At 41.8% G+C, this 22,118-nt stretch overlaps 1 protein-coding gene across 2 annotated transcripts; it reads left to right on the top strand.

Annotated features, from left to right (window-relative positions):
• Window positions 1-3,080: 3,080 nt before the first annotated feature.
• Window positions 3,081-8,407, top strand: ptmab (prothymosin alpha b). Of its 2 annotated transcripts, none has more exons than XM_084368665.1 (5): window positions 3,081-3,161; window positions 7,088-7,153; window positions 7,300-7,384; window positions 7,469-7,554; window positions 7,655-8,407. In XM_084368665.1, the coding sequence occupies exons 1-5, from the start codon at window positions 3,096-3,098 to the stop codon at window positions 7,697-7,699; spliced, it is 348 nt and encodes a 115-aa protein (XP_084224791.1). In that variant the 5' UTR covers window positions 3,081-3,095; the 3' UTR covers window positions 7,700-8,407. The 2 variants fall into 2 exon arrangements, with proteins under 2 accessions (XP_084224791.1, XP_084224792.1); XM_084368666.1 differs by lacking the exon at window positions 3,081-3,161 and adding an exon at window positions 4,410-4,708.
• The last annotated feature ends 13,711 nt before the right edge of the window (window positions 8,408-22,118 follow it).

Raw genomic sequence — 22,118 nt, 5'->3', positions numbered from 1 at the left:
CACCAAATGTTGATGGACTCTATTCTGGACTGAGACTCGTCCTCCATCCACGTCTGGTGAAAATCTGTTGAGTAGTTTTATTTTAATCCTGCTGACGAACCAACAAACTGACGGTTACAGGTGAAACACGAGCTCCTCCGTGGAGGGAATCAGAATAATACATGTTTGTATGTTTTTCCTCTCAGACAGAAGTTTGATTCTCAGCTCTTGCAGTCTCTGTGCTGTTGATACTCTGAGGCTGTTCATGACTCATTAGACGACCTCTCACCGCTGTAACGTCAGGTTACATGTATGGATCTGCTCCTACAGGTATGTGCAGATGGGAAACCTTGTTTGTCTCTGTGAAGACCTTCAATTTAAAGATACAGTCCCCCCGGCAGCTAAAACCCTCCTGCATGTTTTATCTCCTCATCAGTCTTAATGCACGATTCTCCTGGAGCTATTGATAGAAGTTAAACTGGATGATAACTGCAGATATCCTGATATGAACTTGTTGTTTGTGGGGCTGCAGGAGGCGGCGCTGCAACAGGTTCAAACATGTCGGCTGCAGGCGGGAAGACTGAAACACGACCAGTCAGACGCCAGGACACATTATCTGCTGCTGTCATTTATCTGTTATCTTATTTAGTCTCAGCCGTGAGCAGAGAAGCTGGACGTCGGGTATCAGGACAGTTTAACAGAAAACCAGAAACAATCAGGTTTAAAGTGTCTCTTGGTTGTTTGAGCAGCGTCTGGTCGTGTAGACCAGATTGATCCCCTCCAGGGTGAGTCGCACCAGCCTGGATTAAGTCTAAACCTGGATTAGTGTCGGCTCTGAGAATCCAAATATTGAACCTCCACTCTGACCAGTGTTCACGGACGAGCTGATGGTTTAAAGCTGGGAGATGTTCCTGAGTCCTGTGATAGTCTGCTCACTTTCAGACGGTTGTTTGTCTGTTGACGATAGTCTGGTCCGTCTCTACAGGCCCACTTCAGTTACACACTGCTCTGACTCTGACTGACAACTGGTACATTGATCAGTTTATAGAAAACCTGGATAGTAATTGTGATGTCGTCTGTTTGTAGCCTAGCATTAGCTTTTTACTGCTACACAGCTAATTTACTTCAAACATCACAGACTGGAGTTCATCTGTGGAGATATAATATAATAATCCAAAATACAGTTGAATAATCCCACAGAGAACCAGTGATGATAACTTCTTACCACAAAATAACAAATGAGGTTTTCCAGGATCACAAGAAAATCTTCTCTAGATCTGCAGATAACGAACATGATTTAATAATTTAATAACGAGACACAGTCGAGGCTAAATAAGACCGTGTGTCCTGCGTAAAGTCAGATAAACAAGAGCATATTTATTGTTGTCTTGTTGCTCTACATGGCTTCACTGCTCTCCTGTGATCTCAGATTAAGTATCTTTATTTTTATTAAGAGAGTCGTTATCTCAGGAAAACAACATTCGATATCTGGAGATCTCGAGAAAATAACTTTTGTTGTCTTGTGATAAAGACGTGAATAACTGGAGAACACAAATAAAGAGTAGTTAAATAAATCTGTCTGATCGCTCAGGGTTTCTGTATAGTTTCACTCATTCAGTGTTTTTTTTTAACTTAACGTTTATTTGATTGCATTTAAACTGTATTTATTGTGATTGTAGTTTTTTAGTTTATGGATTTCTGTTTGTCTGAATGCTGACTCCTCTGATCAAACACTTCAGGTCAGTTTTATTTTAAATGTCCTGTTTGTAAGAAAAGTTGATCCCAGCTCATCAGACTGACTCACAAATCTTACAAACAAACAAAATGTTCCCTCCAACAGAAAGTTATTTTATGTATTCATTCAGGTTCGTCTCGACACACTTAGATATATATTATTAACTCTACATAACAGTGCTGACAGAGCGCAGTGTTGCAGCCGCCCAGCGCGGACAGATGAACCTGAGGGGCCGCGGAGCAAATATCTGTTTGACTCTAATTAAAGCTAAAATAACTGCGGCGGTGAAGCTAAGTGTCGACACCGGGCCCCTCCCCGGGACAGGGCCACCAGATTAAGTAGTGATCCCGGACCTGTCTGAGTTGATATTGTACTTCAATGGTGCAAATTCCTAAACAAATCTGCAGTTAATCAAATTATGTATAACCAATTGACACACAGTGAACTCGGGGCTTTGGGGGGCCCCTGGGCCTCTGGGGCCCCGCTGCAGCTGGCGGCTCGGCTCAGCTGGTGATCTGAGCCGGAGCTGGTACCAAGATTCACCCTGTAGATGTTAATGAGCAGAGAAACGTGAGTTCAGACGGTGTTCGGTTGTGTTTTAATGTTTATAATGAAAATATGTGTGAAAATATTTCATGTCTTCACATTCAGTGAGTTCGTGTTGTCGACTTGTTCGACTCAGAAGTGAACCGGCTGCTTTCACGTCTCCGGCTCCAGTAACGAACATCGTTTCCTGAAATATCGAGACACAGCCGCGGTTATAAACCGAAATCGCTGCAGGAACTTTTGTGTTTTGAGCAGCGACGTCTCTTCAGTCGAGGAAACTGCTGTAAAGTGCTTCGTCTGGTTTTGGTCGCCACAAAAACGGCTGGAAATGTCTTCAGGTGTCTGTTCTCCTCAACATAAGCAACCGGACCTGAAGAGACGAACGTGTCCGACATTTATTCTGCTGGTTTGCATTTGTGACCTGAAGACGCGTTTGTTTGTGTGGATCCTTTAAACAACGAGCTCAAACTAACGGTGTTTAACAGAAGTCATAAAAAACAAGATGTGAAGGAAAAACAAGGAAAATAAAACAATATTTAAATGTTTGATGCCTGAACCGAACCAGAACCTGCACAGCATGGTCTTTAGAAACTGGACCTAAAGAGACGTGAGGTGTCCAACAGGTCTTCTCACGGTTTCCTGAATGTGAGATGTTTCCACTGAGCTGGTTCATCTCAGTGTGAACGCTCCGCCGGTGAAAACACGGTATGAGGGGATGCTGTGCAGAGTCTGGTCCTGTTGGATCCGTCTCCGCTCCGCCTCGCGCGGTTTAATATTTCATACTACAGCTGAATGAAACATGAAGAGCTCGAGCGTTTCCAAGCAATTACACATAATGAACGAGGCTCTCGGAGATCATGGCGGCAACAGGCGCCTCTGCTCGGCGGCGGATGGGGAAAAGGTAACATGAAGTGAAACTCTACACTGATGCTGCGCACACACGCGCGCCGCAGTCCACGTCCGCGATCCGCAGCCGGAGTTTACAGCGCGCCGACGGGAGCCCAGTTTGAATTGACGGACGTCCGCGGCAGCCAATCAGCGCGCGTCGTGCGCAAAAGCCGTGTTTATTCCACTTATCCGACCAATCGGAGCGGCCCTGAGCGGCCGAGTGCGTCATCAGAGTAGAATGTGAATGTGGGCTGCCTGTTACCGGACCGCACTCCGCTCCCATCCCCCATCATGAGCGCGTAATGGCGGCTGCTTTTTTGCCGCTTTGTCCTTCTCATGTTCAGCTTGTAAAATGAGTTCAGACCTCGGTAAGGAAACAATACGTGTTTGCCCTTGTGTTTCATAACGTGTCAGTTCATGAGCACATTATAATTCTGTTTCCTGCACTTGTCTCATCGCATGTCTGTTATGTCGCACTGCTTTTTTTTCTCTCTCCCTCCACGACGGGGCATTTGTGGGCTCTTAACAATGGAGACGGAGGAAATGAGGCCACCGGCACTTTTTCAAAACCCTGCACCAGCTCACTTGTAACACGGCTGCACACACTGTGACACGGCGGGGACATGTCTCATGTACACGGTGCTCGACGGAGATTGTGTGTTTATTCGTGCATCGACCTTGGCGCACGAATTTATGGGATGTTATGTAAAAAAAAAAAAAAAGCGTCAAGTGCGCACATCCACAGATGAGTGAGGGAGTTTCAAACATGGGCGTCGGGAAGAGAAGAAGGGGGCGGGGCGAGCTGTGATGAGACATGGCGGCGGTGCTGCACATTCACGTCCTCTGAGCCGTTTTATGTGATTGATCGTGTTCATAAGGCGACTTGATGAGCTGACAGTAACGTCATTAAAAGCTCTGATCCGCTAACACCGTCCGCGCCGCCGACATTTTGCCTCTTCTTCCTCCAGACTCGCCTTGTATTCCCTCGTCGCGGGGCGGTGGGCGGGAGAAAGAGCCGTGTAGCCGCCGCTTGACTCGACCAGACGAACATCAATCAATCAAACTGTGACACTACGTCAGCCGGAGCTGCTGCCCGCGCGACATGTTTAGTGCGTAATTCGGTGTGAACGCACTTTTGTCGGTGTCACCGTGTAGAAACGGGCGCGCGGGTGTCGGGTCGGGTCCGTTTTGCGGGCTTTGATCGGCGGGTTATTGTTTTTGTGGAGAAAGGACAGTTGCAGCGGCGGACAGGAGGGGGCGTGGCCTCCCGGTTTAGAAATTCTATCCATTGTTCCACTCCAACGCGCGAAGAGAACACCTCTGTGGAGCCCGCAGCCAATCAGCGGCCGCACAGCTTCCTCTCGACTCCGCCCACAAGCCTATATTAAAGGCTCGGCCGTCAGCAGCATTGGCCACTGGCACAATATAATACTGATTGATCCACAAACCGAGGAGAGGGATTTACTTTCTTCAACCTTTCATTTCAGCCGTCCTTTATTTTATTGAACTAAAACAATGGCAGACACACAAGTTGACTCCGGCTCGGATATCTCTGCCAAGGTAAGCCGCCGCACACCTCCAGCAGGAGCCGCGTCTCTCTAAGCCCCTCAGCGGCATAAAGCTCCTCCAGGCTCTAACCTAGATTTTTAAAAAACCTTCCGTCGTCGCTTCGCGCTCATTCGGACTCGAAGTCGGACGCGCCGGAGGGGGTGAAAAACAAAAAGAGCCGGTGTTCACGTCTTTTCCTCTAAAACTCTGTTGGGGGATCTTGTGGAGATGAAGCGGGGGTCTCGGCACCGCATCATGGAAATAGGCTGCGTTTACAGTCCGCGTCTCATTGTCCGGAGAGTAACAGTCTGCGCGGGTTCTTTGTTTATCCAGGCGGCTCGGTTCTCCTCTCCGAAACACGCACAGCAGGTCCGGAGCGACACGGCGCCGACCAGCCGCCGCTCCAACACACACTTGACAGCTTTTTGAGCTCTTTGCGCCGCGCTCGTCGCTCATCGACGCGCCTATTTGCTCATTTTATTTCCACATCTTCTCGGCAGCTTAGTGCGAATTAATTTGAAGTCCGATCCGCTTCCAGCGAGGAGAGCAGCGCTGATATCCCGGGTTGTTTTATTAATAGAGGGATAACGAGCTGCTGAGGCTGAGCAGCGGACTGAACGGGATTTCGTGCGGCTCTCCAGCTGGGCTGCTGCTGCGAAGTTGGTCCGTTTGAATGGAGGGCAGCGAGGAGGCAGCGGGCGGTGCGTAATGCACACAGATGTCAACTTTCGTGCTTCTCCACTTCTTCCAGCGCTCGCAGCTAATGTATTTGTTTATGGCCCCGGGTTTTAAACGGCACCAGCGGGCCTGGCCGCACCGCCCGACCCGGTTTGTTTACCGACTCAGGAAGGTCGGCTGCTGCTGCTGCTGCGTGAACGGGCTCCGGGTGCTCAGCCTCCGCTCACCGGAGAGTCTGAGCCGCGGCTTCCGCCTTCTCCTGCTGGTTCTGAGCGTGTTTGCAGGGCGCGTTTATCTCAGGGGAAAAGTTTTTCTTTCTTTTTCTGTAATGCAGCCCACTTCTCCTCTGTGTGTGTGTGTGTGTGTGTGTGTGTGTGTGTGTGTGTGTGTGTGTTGTGCGCGCGCGTGTGGCCGGGCTGTGGAGGTGTGATGTGACGGTGCTGGTTTTCCCCTCTTTGTTACCCGTCACCGTTTGGGCTCTCTCCGTCTATCCGACCGTCTTTGTGCTTCTTTAAATGTTAATTTCCGTCCAGTTGGACTTTGGACCAGATCGGGTAAAACTTTAATAGCCCCCGCGGGGGGAGCCGGGCTGCGCGGCGGCAGCAGCGGGGAGAAGGATCCAGGCTTCAGACAGTCGGAGCGGCAGCGAGCTGAATAATTATGAGTGATTATAACAAATGAACATATGGAGAAGGTGGCGAGGGGAACCGGGCCTGGTATTACCGCTGATAATCCGGCGTGCCTGTTCAGACACTAAATATAGTTGTGGAGCATTTTTACGCACAAGCGCCTTTTTACGCACACTCGGTGAGCGAGTGCGCGGAGCCTCCGTGCTCAGCTGAACCGCATTTGTCTCCTGCCGATGCTGCTAAACAGCTTAATGGATTTGAACCAATAAGATTATGTGAAGTAATTAATCAATAACAGTGTATGTGTTGGATGCGCGGGGCGTGCGTGAAGCGGGGATAATGGGCTGAGAACGGACGATGTCGGCAAAACGAGGAAACGGAGCGCTATTAATAGGCTCGGCGGGCGGTTTTCCGGTCTGAGCGCGGGGCAGAAAGCCCCTCAAGGTGTTTGTGACGGTGTGTTGGCGGCTCCGGTCCCGACGCGCCGCCTCGTTTTCGCTTTCCCGGCCGCTTCTCTCGGCTGCCATGTGTCGTCTTCTATTGTCCTCCAGCCTCCGTTACAACGAGCGGCCAGCAGCAGCAGCGTGCACCGCGCTCACCGCCTCCTCCTCCTCCATCACCCCCCACCTCCTCCCCCTCCTCTCTCCTCCCTCCTCCCCCCCCCCCCGCTCCTGCGCCCTCCTGTGTTATTTTAAACGGAGCAGTGCATCCTGGGTATTGCAGTGCCTCTCCCGGGCGTGTCTCGTGACATATGGCAGCGACGGCAGCCCGCAAAGACTACAATACCCAGAGTGCCCCGGGGGCCACATCAAAGTATCAGATTACAACACATTAGAAGGGATGAAGTGGGAGGAGGAGGACGGGGGGAGGATCTGCAGAGACCAATATGGTGTTTAAATAGGAAGGCTTCATTCTGACAGCGAGAGGGCTGAGAAATGTGCAGCTCCCAGCATGCACTGGGGCTCCACTAACTAGGCCATCAGGTAGAAGGGCAGGTAGACGAGCTCACGCACCAGCTGCTTCCTGAACGCATCACAAATATTTTTAAAATATATTTATATTTTTCTGTTTCTGTTTTCATCAGGACCTGAAAGAGAAGAAGCTGGTGGAGGAGAAGGAGAACGGCAAAGATGCTGCCACCAACGGAAAGGTAACCTCCATCGCCTCAACCCGGTCTCTCCACCACTCTGGTGTTCCTCCTCAGAAGCACTTCCTCTGAACTTTGAATGAAATGTTGAACTTTTATCCGGACAGCTTCAGAAAGTCTTCAGAAAGTGAACTTTCTCTGCGTTTCAGGAGAACGAGGAGAACGGCGAGCCCGACGTAGATGACGAAGAGGACGAGGAAGTGGATGAGGAAGACGAGGAAGACGACGGAGAAGGTAGCTAGAATATTCTGCACGCGTTTTTTAAAAAAAATGCTCCGTCGTTTCCCGAAGAAACATCTCACACTTCTCGTCCTGCAGGTGAGGAGGAAGACGAGGACGACGACGAGGACGAGCTCGAGGGCGGCACAAAACGGGCAGCTGAGGATGACGACGACGACGACGAGGTGAGACGGCGAAACCCTCACCGCCAGCAATCTGATCGACCAATCAGCTCCTGATCTCACCGTTCGACTAACCCACTCTCTTCTTCTTCTCTTCCTCCAGGACGACGTCGAAACCAAGAAGCAGAAAACCGACGATGACGATTGATGCGTTTTCCCCCCGCGCCATCCTGCTGAACCACTTCCTGATTCTTCACCTCTGACTGTTTTTATATGTCGCAGGTGGAGGGGCTGGAGGACTGATTTAAAGGAAAAATAATAATAAAAAAAAAAATCCAACATGGTCATTAGCAAGTAGAGTTCAACAAACATCGACCACGTCCACACACACACTCGATCTCCCCTCAAACTGCAAAACAAATTTTCTAGAGGAACTCGCCACCACATCGACGCAGAAATCCGGCTTCTCTTCAACAACAACAACACGAAAGGAGAATTTGTTTGTATTTTTATTTACATTTTATATTTTTGTACATATTGTTAGGAGGGGGGGTCAGTTTCTCTCCCGGCAGCGATCTCGTCAGACCAAATCGGTGCTTCTTTAACGAAAGATTTTACTTGGTTGACCATGTTACGATATCTCAACAGATACTAGGGAAAACATGTAAAAACAGTAAAAAAACAACCTCTTAAGCCGTTGAACTCAGAGCATTCCAGTAAATTTAATGTATGTACTTTAGCTGTACCATAACTAGTTTGTTTGTATGGGAGGGTAAGGCCAAAGAAAAGAGCCTCTTTTCTTTTTCCTTCTTATTTCGTTTTTGTCAGCGACTTTTTGTTTTATGACGGCCTGTTTTGATGTATGTGCGAAGTTTGTTGTTTGACAATAAACCGGACTTTTATTTTGTGAGTTGTACTTCGTATCTCTGCTCGTTTTCTTCTTCTCAGCGGCCGGAAGACAAAGACGCTCAGGTGGACGTGAACCGCAGGAGGTTTTACAGAGGTCAGAGGTCAAAGGTCAAAGGTTAGCACCACTGGAAAGTAACTAAATACACTTGTGAGGTATTTGTACTTGAGTATTTCATGTTATACTACCTGACGCTTCAAAACTCCTTCAGGACGGGATGAATATTTTACTGCACCACATTTAATCACAGATACAGAAAACCATCAAATTAAATAAATATATTTAATTATTAAAGGTTAAATGTGGAGTTAAGATCAATCTGATCAGCTGTTATATGATTAATATCAGAGAAATAAAAACTTTTTAACTGAACAGCTTCTTTTAAAGAGAATAAATTATTTAAATCTTTTAAGCTTTTATCAAAACTCCGAGTGCAACTAAGAAAAACAAAAGTATTTAATTTTCTTAAACTTCACCTGCAGGACTCTTTGATTAATCAAATAAATATTAAAATATATAAAAATGATTCTCTGGTCGAGGTGAGAGGTCACAACATGATAATAACTTTATTTATACAGCGTCAGATCACAAAGACAAAGTTCTTCACATGAAACATCAATAATAAATAAAGTTTATACAATAAAGACGAGAGAAGAAATATTAAAACAGAGAAAAATGTGTTTAAAGAAAGAAGATAAATCTGATCAATGACGTCAGGAAATAAAAACAAGTGTTATAAGTATAAATACTCTAATTACAAGTTTATTTAAGTACATTTAGCTGATAATACTTCTGAAGGATTATAAAAGCAGTACTTTTACTTGAACTGTGGTATATTCAAACCATAGTATTAGTACAGGGTATGAGTACTTCTTCTACCGCTGTGTAGTAAAGATATTATGTCAAAATATTACTTTGGTAAAAGTGAAGAGTACTCAAGTAAAAGTCTTAAAGTATCTGATATTAAATGTACTTAAGTATCAAAAGTACAAATAAAAGTTCAATAGTAAATATATTTACTATTTTACTTCTGAAGTACCTTTATCTGATAATACTTCTGTACTTTTACTGAAGTGGGATTTTAAATGCAGTACTTTTACTTGTAATGGAGTATCTTTAAATTTGAGTATTGCTGCTTAAAGTACAGGTGTGAGTACTTCTTCTACCGCTGGTAATCTGTGTGGTCAAAAGTACCCCAAAGTCATACTCGAGTAAAAGATATGGTGTAAAAATATTACTTAAGTATCTGATATTAAATGTACTTAAGTATCAGTAAAGTAACTGATCCATATATTTACATGTATGTATAAACTGTGAGTCAGCTGATACTTTGGCTCTGATGCAGCATGTAATCTGTAAAGTAACTAGTAACTAAAGATATCAGATGCATGTAGTGGAGTAAAAAGTACAATATTTGCCTCCAGCATGTGGTGGAGTGGAAGTATGGAGTAATATAAAATGAAAATACTTAAGTAAAGTTCCCCTAAAAGAGTACTGAAGCACAGTACTTGAGTAAATGTACTTAGTTACATTCCGTCGTTCTTGGTAATAGTTTGAGTTACAGCCCAGTTTAACTGGAGGTTGAATTTACTAAGTAGAAGTACTTTACTTGAGTATCAGCTGCAGTAACTAGTTACTTTGCATCAGTGCTTTTTTGAATAAAGTTACTTTTGAAGTACATTTATCTGATAATACTTTTGTACTTTACTGAAGGAGTATTATAAAAGCAGTAATTTTACTTGTAATGGAGTATCTTCAAATCATAGTATTAGTACAGGGTGTGAGTACTTCTACAATCATCAATCAATCAATCAATCGTCATCAAACACGATTTATTCTGTAATACTTTCATTTTACAAGATAAGACATTAAAAAATACGTAAATAAAGATGTTTTAAAAAGAATAAATAAAAAGACATTACAAGATATTTTATAAATAAACGATGCCTGTATTTATTTTTACTGTAATTCTGGTGAATTAAATGGCATATTTACTTATTTATTGAGCAACTTATTCATTTCTTTATTTGTGATATTGGCAGTTATTTCCATATTTCTAATCCAGCCAACATGAGCAATCATCTGTTTTACTACTTATATATTAATTTATAAATGTTGACATTTATTAGTGTATTTATTTGTTTTCTCTTGAGAAATGCAATGAATACAGAAGTAATACTGCAGTAACCAGTTTATAATACCACACATTGACTCACAGTGTTTGTTGATATTTCTGTTTGGATTTTCTTCTGAATTTATTTAACTTCCAAGTTTCCGTCTTTTATTTAATTATTTATTTATTAACTGAAAATAATAAACTGACCCGCCTCGTCCCTACGTGACCTCTTTGACTTCCTCTCCTGCTGCTGTAATAATGACTACGGCCACCAGAGGTCGCCTCCTAACAGGAAACATAACTATGGGCCATCATAAGAGGAAACATATGGAGGACAGAAACTGCCTAAATCTAAAATTAACAAATAAATGGAAATTGAAAAATGAATAAGTTAATTAATAAAAGTTTTAAAAACAAAGGGGAACGTAAATAAAAACAGAAGCAAATGAAACAAACCGCCTCCATCATTAAAACGACATATTGATCGACTGTGAAAGCGGCTGATCGTGACCGGTGATACGTTTGTTGTCAGGCGGCGACCTCTAGAGGCCGGAGTCATAATTACACCAACAAAGGAGGAAGTCAGGTGACGCAGTTTGATTTGAGCAGGATGAAGTATTTTTACTTTGTGGCCTGAAGTAAAGAATACCTTTTCCACCACTGGCAGTATGAGATGATTAAAATAATACGTATATTAGTACTTGTGTTGGGCCTCGGTTGGATGGAAAGTAATTAAGTATATTGACTGTACTTTTACTTGTAACAGAGTATTTTAAAGTGTGTTTTTTTACACTTTTACTGCAGTAAAGATGTGAATACTTCCTCCGCAGCTGCACACGAGTGTAAAGTTTAAAAAGAGGCTTCAGACGGACAGAGGGAGGTGGCAGAGGAGAGTATCCGAGTGTTGAAGGTGTGAACGGTGAAGCGGAGGCGTGAACTCGTCCCTCTCAACAGTTTCCAGCTCAGGACGAACATGACGGAGCCTGAACGAGCGCCGACGACCCGATCTCTGTTCAGTCACGTCGGCTGCAGCCTGCAGGGCCCGGAGCTCAGCCAGGAGGTCCACACACAGGAATGTTCACCACACACACACACACACACACACAACACACACACACACACACACATATATACACACACACACACACACACACACACACACACACACACACACATACACACACACATACACACACACACACACACACACACACACACACACACATACACACACACACACACACACACACAACACACACACATACACACACACACACACACACACACACACACATACACACACACACACACACACACACATACACACACATACACACACACACACCACACATACACACACACACACCACACATACACACACACACACACACCACACACTCACACACACACACACACACACACACACACACACACATACACACACACACCACACACACACACACACACACACACACACACCACACACACACACACACACACACACACAGGACATGTCGGTGCTTCACCTCCTTCAGACAACATGTCACTGATACACTCTCACAGTGTCACTGTACAGGTGAGCTGGACAGGTGAGCTGGACAGGTGAGCTGTACAGGTGAGCTGGACAGGTGAGCTGGACAGGTGAGCTCCGTCTGCCGCTGTTGGTTTGATCGGATCAGATGTTTCTGCAGATTTCTTTAATATTTTCTCTATTTTATATTCGAGCAGTTTTTGTGTTGCTTGTCAGCAAAACTGCACAAAAACCTTCACAAAGATTCAACCTGGAAATTATTTAAATGAAAATATTTGTTGGTTTGTTTTTTGTTAATGTTTATGTTTTTCAAGTCTTTATTTGATCAGTTAAATCAAATTAAAAAAATAAAAGATATCAATCAATTAATAATTAATATTCATATTTTAATAGATATTTTGAATTTGAACATTAAACATTTAAAATTTAAAAAAATATATAATTCATTATTTAATTATTTAGAATATTTTCAGTATAATATTTTTAGTATAATATATACTATATATGTATACTTATATTTTAAATATTTATTTTGGTATTTGTTTGTGGGTTTTTTAATCGTATAAATGTTACTACATATAAAATATATATATTTTGTATTATTTAAAATACTTTGTAAAATAGATCTTTTGTACTTTTGGTTCGATTTTCATTATTAAACTTTTTCATATTTCATGTTTATTTAAAGAAACAGGACTTAAAGCAGTCTTGAGAAAAATTAAAGTGTTTTTGAACATTCAAGCAAGTAAACCTTTTATATGGAGGACTGAAACTGCCAAAAAATAAAATTAAAAAATGGCTCAATAAATTCATCAGTAAGTCATTAAATGAATAAATAAATAAATAAATAAATAAATAATTTATCAAATGTGACATAAATTGATATTTCATGTTTTATTTGCTTAATAATTCTATTTATTCATATTTAAAATGTAGGTTTTTATTTCTGTCATGTTTTCCCTCCATTTTACAAGATAAGACATCATAAATAAATAAATACATTTAAAACTGAATAAATAAAATGGTAAAACAAATGGGAAAGTAAATAAGTAGGGGAATTAATACAAAGGTAAATTAAATCATTAATATCACTTTAAGTCATATTTTATAAGTTAATTAATGCCCACATTTATTTTTAGGATCATTTAATGGCATTAATTGAGATGCTTGTTTCTTTCTTTCAGGCCTCCATGTTTCTAGTTTTTATGTAATACTGCCAACAAACCAACAAACCAACACAAGTGAGTCTTTTGTTTTACTATTTTTTATATTTTTATTATTATTTTTTAAATGTGTTTTCATTTTTATTAAAGTTTTATCTTGAAAAATGCAAAAGAAAAAGAAAACAGAAATAAATACAGAAATAAATCAATTTAAAAATGAATAATTGAATTCATTAAATGGGGAAATTAAATACATGTGTTGATTGTTTCAAATTTAGATAAATATAGTCCATATTTCTCGTAGACACCAAAAATATGAACCAGAAAATGAGCAGAATGTCTCATTTGACCACCAACCAATCACATTTGCTCTGTTAACACAACAACATTTCCAGATCCGACCGATAAAATCTTCACAGTTCATCAAAAGATGAAGAGTTTTTATAAAACGCTGACATCTCAACCAATCAGCTCTTAGATCAGAGGAGAGGCAGGTCAGACCGAGTCCACAGGTGTTTTACAAAACACTTTTTTTTCCTCCTCTGGTTTCAAAAGGATTCCCGTCGACATGAAAACACAAACGCAGGCTGTCACCACGAAGCAGTTTTCAGTGACCTGAAACACGTTCACATGTACGGAAGACAAAACACACAGAAAAGGTTTCGTTTTCAGAAACACCCGTGTGGACGTGGTCTAAATCGATGCTCATGTTTGCATGATGTCTGAGTGAGTCGGCACCAGGATGGACAGAAATCTAAAAAATATCTGAATCTCAAAAAACACAACATGTCTCTGTGTGTAAAAGCAGAACGTGAAATCGCCACAGAAGATTTCCAGGAGTGTGTTGGAGCACACGACCTCGGCGACCTCGGCGTCCTACTGAAGCCAGTTAACCAGAAACTGTTGATGTGATTAAATCCTGTCTTGTTCTTCAGAGCGCAAAGTCTGACAGAACAGTGTGAGGAAACAGAGAGCGGGCTGAAAAGTCTCAATCAGGAGTTTACACTTTAAACAGGCTCTCACAGACTCGTCCCTGCAGGCTGCCGCCTCACATCCTGACTCACTGAGCCCAGAGAAGTCACGTCAGCCCACATTTCAGCCAGAGTCTGCAGCTGATCCGGCCCGTCACCAGAACCTCCACAGACAGACGCTCGTTCCTCTTCACATTCACACTTAATGAAGTCCAGAACGCACCGTGAGGCGTTCACTGACCACCTCCTGCTTCATGCTGGTGTTGCAGCCAGTCGGCAGAATGAAAAGCTGCAAACAACGATACTTTAAATCAGTTTGTACAACATGTGTCACGTCACGCTACATGTTTATGAGTCGAGCCACAGACCACTGTTCAAGACTGCGTTTGGACATTTGTAAGTGTCAAACCACTGGATATTTTTGATAAGACGTGGAGACATTTTCCAGCCGTGTTTGTGGCGACAGAACCAGATATTTTAAGCCCAAACATGATCCAACCGAACCGTATCGTATCGTGAATGTTATTTTTGTTAACTATAAAGTTTCAAATTAAACATGAAGAGACATGAAGCTCCTCCAGAGGTCTCGGTCCGTCCTGTATCTTCAGCACGCTGCGAATCACCAAGTACCAAAAGTAAAAGTACTCATTAATCAAACAGCTGCCATCAGAATAACATATTTGATTAGAGGATGATGATTATTGATGCATTCATGTGTTCATCACTTTAATGCTGCAGCTGCTGAAGGTTTCATTGACGTCATCACTGAGCAGATCAATAAAGAATGATTGATTATTAGATTATTAGATTATATTCTGTTATTTTAATCTAAAAAAGCAGATTAAAGTGATGAGTCACTACAGTGAAGTGTGTCAGGAGCAGAAATACTCAGGTGAAGTACAGTTACAGTTACAGTTACAGTTACTGCGGCTGACTCACAGACGAGTCCTGACATGACTTCAGTTCAGAGCCGCCAGCTGAAAACAGGAAGTCTGACCTGCACTCAACAATCCTCAGCTCCCTGCTGATTGGCTCTCGTCACTGGAGCGCGATGACAGCCCGTCCAATCAGCTCCGTGTGTGGAGTTTGAACTGGAGAGCCTCCGCTCTGCAGGTGTCTGTCGGCCAATCAGAGAGCAGGATCACCAGGTGTTTACGTTCATTCATTAAATTCAACGTTGAGAGTTTTTATCACTGAACATCATGAAGACTCAGAGTACTACTACAGTACTACTACAGTACTACTACTACAGTACTATTACTGTACTACTACAGTACTACACTACTACTACTACTACTGCTGCTACTACTACTACTACAAGTAATAGAAGACAACTTTGAAGTGATTGTACTTTACTGGAGTCTTTCATATTTACTTCATCTCAGAGGAAAGTATTGTACTTTTACTGCAGTACATTTATCTGGCAGCTTTAGTTGCTAGTTACTTTACACATCTGATGTTTGTACACACCTGGAGAGTTTATAAAGTATGATGTAATTACAGCTGATACAATTAGACAGTCAGTCAATTAATCGATGTACTTTGACTGAAGTCATGTTTTGATACTTGTAACAGAGTATTTTACAGTGTGCTATCAGTACTTTTACTGCAGTACAGGGTGAGTACTCGTAGTACTCTGGCTGTTACTGTTCCTCCACCTGCTGCTACCTGAGCAGGATCAACAGGTGACCACGTGAAGGGTTATGGCTGATGGAGTCGACAGTCATCTGTCATTGTTCCTTCACTCTGCTGCTGTGGCTGCAGCTGACGGGCTGCAGGTCGACTGAGCGTCTCTCAACTGTTGTTCTGGATTAACAACAAATAGGAAACCAACGTCAACACAACATGACGACATTCAGATGTTTCTGAGCAACAGCTACATTCAGAGCGAGATGCTCGTCAGATCCTGATGAGCTGCGTCAGTGTTGAATCTGGATCAGTCAGAGTCGCTGAGAACAGAAGGTCGTCCAGATATGTGAATACATTAATATCTTTTCTTCAGAAAATATTGAAATAAAAGTAAGACAGCTGTTTTCTGGCAGACGTCCTGACCGTCGTCCCGTCTGCTCTCACTGATGAAGCTCTGCAGAAACAAGATATTAAAGGTACAGTACGTGAGAATTCAGTCGAAAACCTTCAAAAATGAACCAAAATGATCAACAGGATGTGACAAAGTAACAGTTTTGACACAATCACATCTACAGTGTTGGAGATATCTACTGAGGTTAGCATGCTAACCAGCTAGCTCCGGCCAATTGTGGGTCAAAGCTCCTGTGCCAGCGGTTTAAGCACCACCACTCCCCCGCTACCCTCACTACTGACTGAGCTAACAGAGCTAACAGTAGCTGAAGGTAGCAGCAGTTAGTTGTTCTGGTGGTGCCACTGATTTGTTTTCAGTCTGAATTCAGCAGGATGCCAGTTCTTACATATTTCACCTTGAACGCACAGATTTACACGCAGCTCGATCAGTGTGAAGACGTCGTGGTGCAGCTGAGCTCCGGCTCTCCTGCAGCTGCCGACACGTTCATCTCAGCAGCTGCACTGAAGAAGTCAGCTAAACAAAGGGTGTAAAAACGACCTCAGATCAGTTTGGATCACAATAACAGTGTTAGTGATAATTATGATAAAGACTGTTACTAACAATTATTTTCATTGTCAGTTAATCTGTCGACTATTTTCTCGATTCATCGATCAGAAAATGGTGAAATAGTCGATCAGCTTTTCATCCTCAGATGTCCAGTTATCAGAACATGTAACGAGCTGACGGCACAATTTTTCTTTTTCTTCAAAAATGACTCAAACAGATTAATCACTTATCAAAATAGTTGACGATTAATTTAATAGCTGACAAGAAATCAATTAATCAAATTTAATGAAAGGGAAAAGAACAGCAGTAATGATTATAGATAGTTTTATAGGACGTGGCAGCTTTTATCAGACCGAACACAGTTTGACCAGATTAAATTTCCAGATCATCAGATCATCAGATCATCAGATATTCAGTGTTTGTGTTGCAGAAATTTAAAGTTAAAGTCACATTTATTGACTGAAGACGAACATGATTCGTCTTCTCGTCAGTGGAACGAGCAGTAACCAGACCTGGACCCAACAACAGTCTGAGCTGTGAGGCGTTCGCTGTCTCTCCTCTGGTGCTTCACTGCCCCCGTGTGTCCAGAATCAGAGTTGCATGTTGTTTCCTCTTCAGTCTATAAAGCTCAGATGATTAATGAGCAGAGCTGTGAGTCAACACTCAGTCCATTTCTGCATTGAAATATCTAAAACAATTAGACCTTGGTTATATATTTTGTGGAGCTGTGTGCTTTCATCATCCCAAATGTTCCTGGATGATAAAAACATTTGGTTTTGTCCCCACAAACACAGCTGGAAATGTCCCGACATCTTGTGACCAATATCCAGTTTCGCTGCCACAAACACGACTGGAAGTGTTCACTGTCTCCTCAAAAACAGCTCGTTACATCACCACAAACACGGCTTTAAAAATCAATCAGCTCATTAAAAATACTCCTGGAAAAGACCCGACATATCCGGTTTTGGACAGGTACAGCTGGAAAAGTCCTGATGTCTCATCAAAAAATATCCAGTTCATTCACCCCCCAGACAGGAAGTGTCCCATAGTTTAGTCAAAAACTGCTCTTTCGTGTTGCCACAAACACAGCTGCAAACGTCCCGACATCTCATCAACCAGAACCAATTTTGCTGCACAGACCACAGCTGGAAGTGTTCACCGGCTTATTAAAAACTGCCCGGCTCATCGGCACAAGCATGGCTTTAAAAGTCCGATCACCTTGTCAAAAGAACCTGGTTCTGGCACAACAAACACGGCAGGAAATGTCCCGACGGCTCGTTACAAACATGCAGCAGTTTCACATGGTGAAGTTTTGAACCGGGTCTCCAGAACGAGCTCTGAGGATCTCTTGAGTGAGCGGGTCACGTCTCTGTAAAAACACCCTGTTGTTTTTTTAAAATGTGTTTTTCACACCAGAACCATCCAGATGGATGAACATCTCCACAGGTGAAAGGAAAATATGTTTTTTTTTAAATTTTTGGATGAACTTTCTCTTTAGACGTCACAGAGCTGGACTCACTGAGGACAGTTACTGTCTCTTCATTCACTCACAGGAATGAAATAATTATATTTCATTAAGTCTGAAAATATTCCTCGTCTCTTCATGTGCTGCTTCATCGATGTCTTCTCATCTGTGTAACAAACTTTGTGTCTGTTTTTATTCTTTTTATTAATGAAGACATTATTTTGTTGATTGTTCTTCATTGTTTCACTGTAATCTGTTGTGTTGTTGTTGTTGTTTACGGGAAAACTTCATGAAGACTCACAAAAGAAAAGATTACAAACACATATGATGAACTTTAAAATGCAAAACAAAACACACACACACACACACACACACACACACACACACACACACACAGTGTCCTCCACGCCCACTTTCATTGTGAGCTCCACACCCAGTCCCTATAGAAATATCACACACACACACACACACACACCAGACCATCAGGGGTCTATACATCGCCCCGGCAACCAGGGGCTCGCCTAGCAACAGCTGGTGTGTTAACGGGCTTCTGAAACAGCGTACCCCCCCATCACACACACACACACACACACACACACACACTCCTCTTTAGGGAGTGTGTGTTACAGAGGCACCATGTGGCATCATCACATCACCATATGAAAGATTCACTCACACCATCAACATACATACATACATATATGTATATATATGTATATATATACATATATGTATGTATGTATGTATGTATGTTCAAACCACTTCAACACATTCAGATTCACGTGTGTAAATAAAAAATATTAATATACGTCCTAGTTCTCTGTATGGAGGATTGAAACTGCCACAATTCAATCCACAAAATAAAACAATTAAATAAATAAATAAATCTGCTATTAAATGCACCAAAAATAATAAGAAAAATACATCAAGGGTTTAAAAATGTGACATAAATTAATATTTTTGCTTTAATTTGCTTTTTTAGTTTTCCACTTATTTTTGACTTGTTTTATTTATTTTTAAATATTTTTATTTACATATTTATTTCTGTAATGTTTCCTTTTGCATTTCACAAGATAAGACATTCAAATAAAATAAATAAATAATACTTAAAATACATGTAGGCATTAATTAATCTATAAAATGTGATACAGATATTTCTGTTTTGATTTGCTTCTATATTGATATTTATTTCTATGAATTCCCATATTTATTTACTTTCCTATTTAATTTATATAAATAATAATGAAAATATAAACAATATTTTAAAATCAATAATGCAAAGGTAAATACATACTGACTTAGACTTTATTTATTTTTAAATGTTTTTACATACATATTATTATATTCCCATTTAATTTTCCATTTTATTCATTGAGTTATTATTTTTTATGCATTTAATTCTGTATTCTCTATCCTTTGCATTTTGCAAAATAATACATGAATACTTACGTTAATCAATAAATACATTAAAACATTTTTTAATTAACCATGCGAAGGTGAATACACACAGATTCAAAATGAGACTTTATTGGACTTTATTATCCCATGAGGAAGTTCTTTTAACACCAGACATTATACAAACCAGTGCAACAACTACACAATGAAACACACACAGAACCAAACAGCAATTACAAAACCACACGTGGGTCGGTCCAAATTAAAGCAAATCAAATCAAAGCAGAAATATCACATTATGTCACATTTTATAAACTAATGAATGTCTACAATTATTTTAAACATGATTTCTTATTTATTATTATTCTTGTATCATTATTTTGGCAGTTTCAGTCCTCCACACATGATCCCACTGCTGCTCTGAGACTGTGATGTTCATGTACATGAGACCAAACTGTTCAATAAACCAAACTAATGGACAAATGATAAAACTTTGACTTGAACATGGAGCTGAAGTCAGATGATCACATGTGACTGTCTGAACCAGCTGAGGCTGTTCAGATGCTTCTCTCTGCAGCAGCACAGCGCCACCTGGTGGTGTGTAGGATGTATGACAGCCCTGCAGGAACACAGACACAAGAGGACAGTGAGGACAGCTGGTCATCCAGCGTCACGCTCAGGTTCCTCATAATCCACAGAGACATGATGGTGCTGCAGAGGTCAGAGGTCACTGATGGGAGATTCCTGCCCTCGTCTTGATGTTTGGACGCAGCTTCTCCAGCAGTGTGAAGTTCCTCTGTGACAGCGAGGAGGAAGCTTCCAGCTGAGTGGCCTTGAATCCAGACCGGTGGAGGTCAAGAAGGTCGTTCTGGTGACCCGGTCACAATAATAAACACTGATAATGTACAGTTCTGCAAACAACAGTTGTGTTTCGTTTCTTTAGGTTTGATTTTTAATTGTATCTTGTGGTCTGGTTGGGTTTATGCATAAAACCACTTTGTTAGATCATGTTTAAAACATCTGGTTTTATTATTGCAAACACGGCTGGAAAATGTCAAGACGTCGCGATAAAACAAACTCTGGTTCTTCCTCGCTGGTGGTCGCTTTCCTTGTTAAAGGATAACTACCGATTTTTACAACCTGGACCTTATTTCTAGGAAAATATATGATAATTTACTCACCCAGATAACTCTGTTGTCATTTGGCGTCATTCGGACCAAAATTGATCCAGTGTAGCGCCGATATATCCATATAATGCGAGTGACGGGGCACCGAAGCGCAGCCTCTATGAGCATTATCTGCCACGAAACTAGTTCATTTCACCAATATTTTGTTACGATATGCTCGTGCTATTCCCCTCTGAGTCCGGGCTCGTCTGTTGTCAACACCCGGGGTCTGTAGGCTGACCTACGACCTCTGACCTGGAGGATGTCGTCTCTGAGTTGCGCGCGCACCCGCGACAGCCGGCTTGTTTACCTGTAGCTGCTGCTGCTAGTTTGACCCCGGATGTTGATAACGGACGAGCCCGGACTCAGAGGGGAATAGCACGAGCGTATCATGACAAAATATTGGTGAAATGAACTAGTTTCGTGGCAGATAATGCTCATAGAGGCTGTGTGTTGATGCCCTGTCACTCGCATTGTATGGATATATATTTAAGTAGCTAAACTATTGAGATCTTGTCTAAATGATACGCGGTTGGTGGGAACTACTTTTTCTTCCGCCTGGGTTAAAGTATTGATCATTTAAAGTGGACTACATAGACTAGGTGTCATTAAATCATACAGAGCCATGGTGAACTTGATGGATGGATAAGAAATAACATTTTATCAATAAAATATATCTATTATTATTTACAATAAGTCTAATTTGCTTTAACTGTTAAATTAATATTTTAAAATGTAGGTATTGACAAACTTGTGCAATTATTGTGGCATTTATTTATTTAATTAAATATTTTACTGGCAATGTCCATTTGAGTCACCCAGTATTATAAAACAGCCAGTGTTTGCATCCCTTACTGGAGGCTGGAGAGACTACACACATAGTTAATCTAAATAAGATTCAGCGCTCAGTGCAGAGTAGCCACATCGTTTGTTTTGCCCTGTGATTTTATATCGTTTGAAGATGATTCCCCGAGAGCAGCAACAATAACTGAGGCCGCTGCCTCAATGTACTGCCGAGGTTAAAATAAACACATAAATGAATAAATGAATTACTCTGGTGTCTTGTATTCTTTATGAAGCTGTGATTTGAAATACACAACTTTTTTTAGATTCACCAGACACATTAGGTGTATTTGCACAAAGTGTGAGTATCGGATCGGTGTCCCCGATACCAGCCTGGATTTTACTCGGTATCGGATCGGAAAGGAAATCGGTGGTATGAACATCACTACTGATTGGTCGCTCAGAATTTAAAAGTCAAAACGGTTGCAGCTGATTGGCTGTGGCGTGGAGGAGAAGGGCGGGGCCAGTCACAAACGGTTGAGA

Source organism: Pagrus pagrus (assembly GCF_965226575.1).
Source record: "Pagrus pagrus genome assembly, chromosome: 12".
Taxonomy (NCBI): Eukaryota; Metazoa; Chordata; class Actinopteri; order Spariformes; family Sparidae; genus Pagrus; species Pagrus pagrus.
Note: the sequence above shows the minus strand (reverse complement) of the source record. Positions and strands in the feature narration are given on the sequence as shown.

Excerpts from the sequence above, each read along its gene's own strand:
- ptmab (XM_084368665.1), top strand. The coding sequence starts at position 3,096 with ATGAACGAGGCTCTCGGAGATCATGGCGGCAACAGGCGCCTCTGCTCG. Across the intron at positions 3,162-7,087 it reads CGGCGGCGGATGGGGAAAAG|GACCTGAAAGAGAAGAAGCT; the intron begins GTAACATGAAGT and ends TGTTTTCATCAG. Across the intron at positions 7,555-7,654 it reads ATGACGACGACGACGACGAG|GACGACGTCGAAACCAAGAA; the intron begins GTGAGACGGCGA and ends CTCTTCCTCCAG.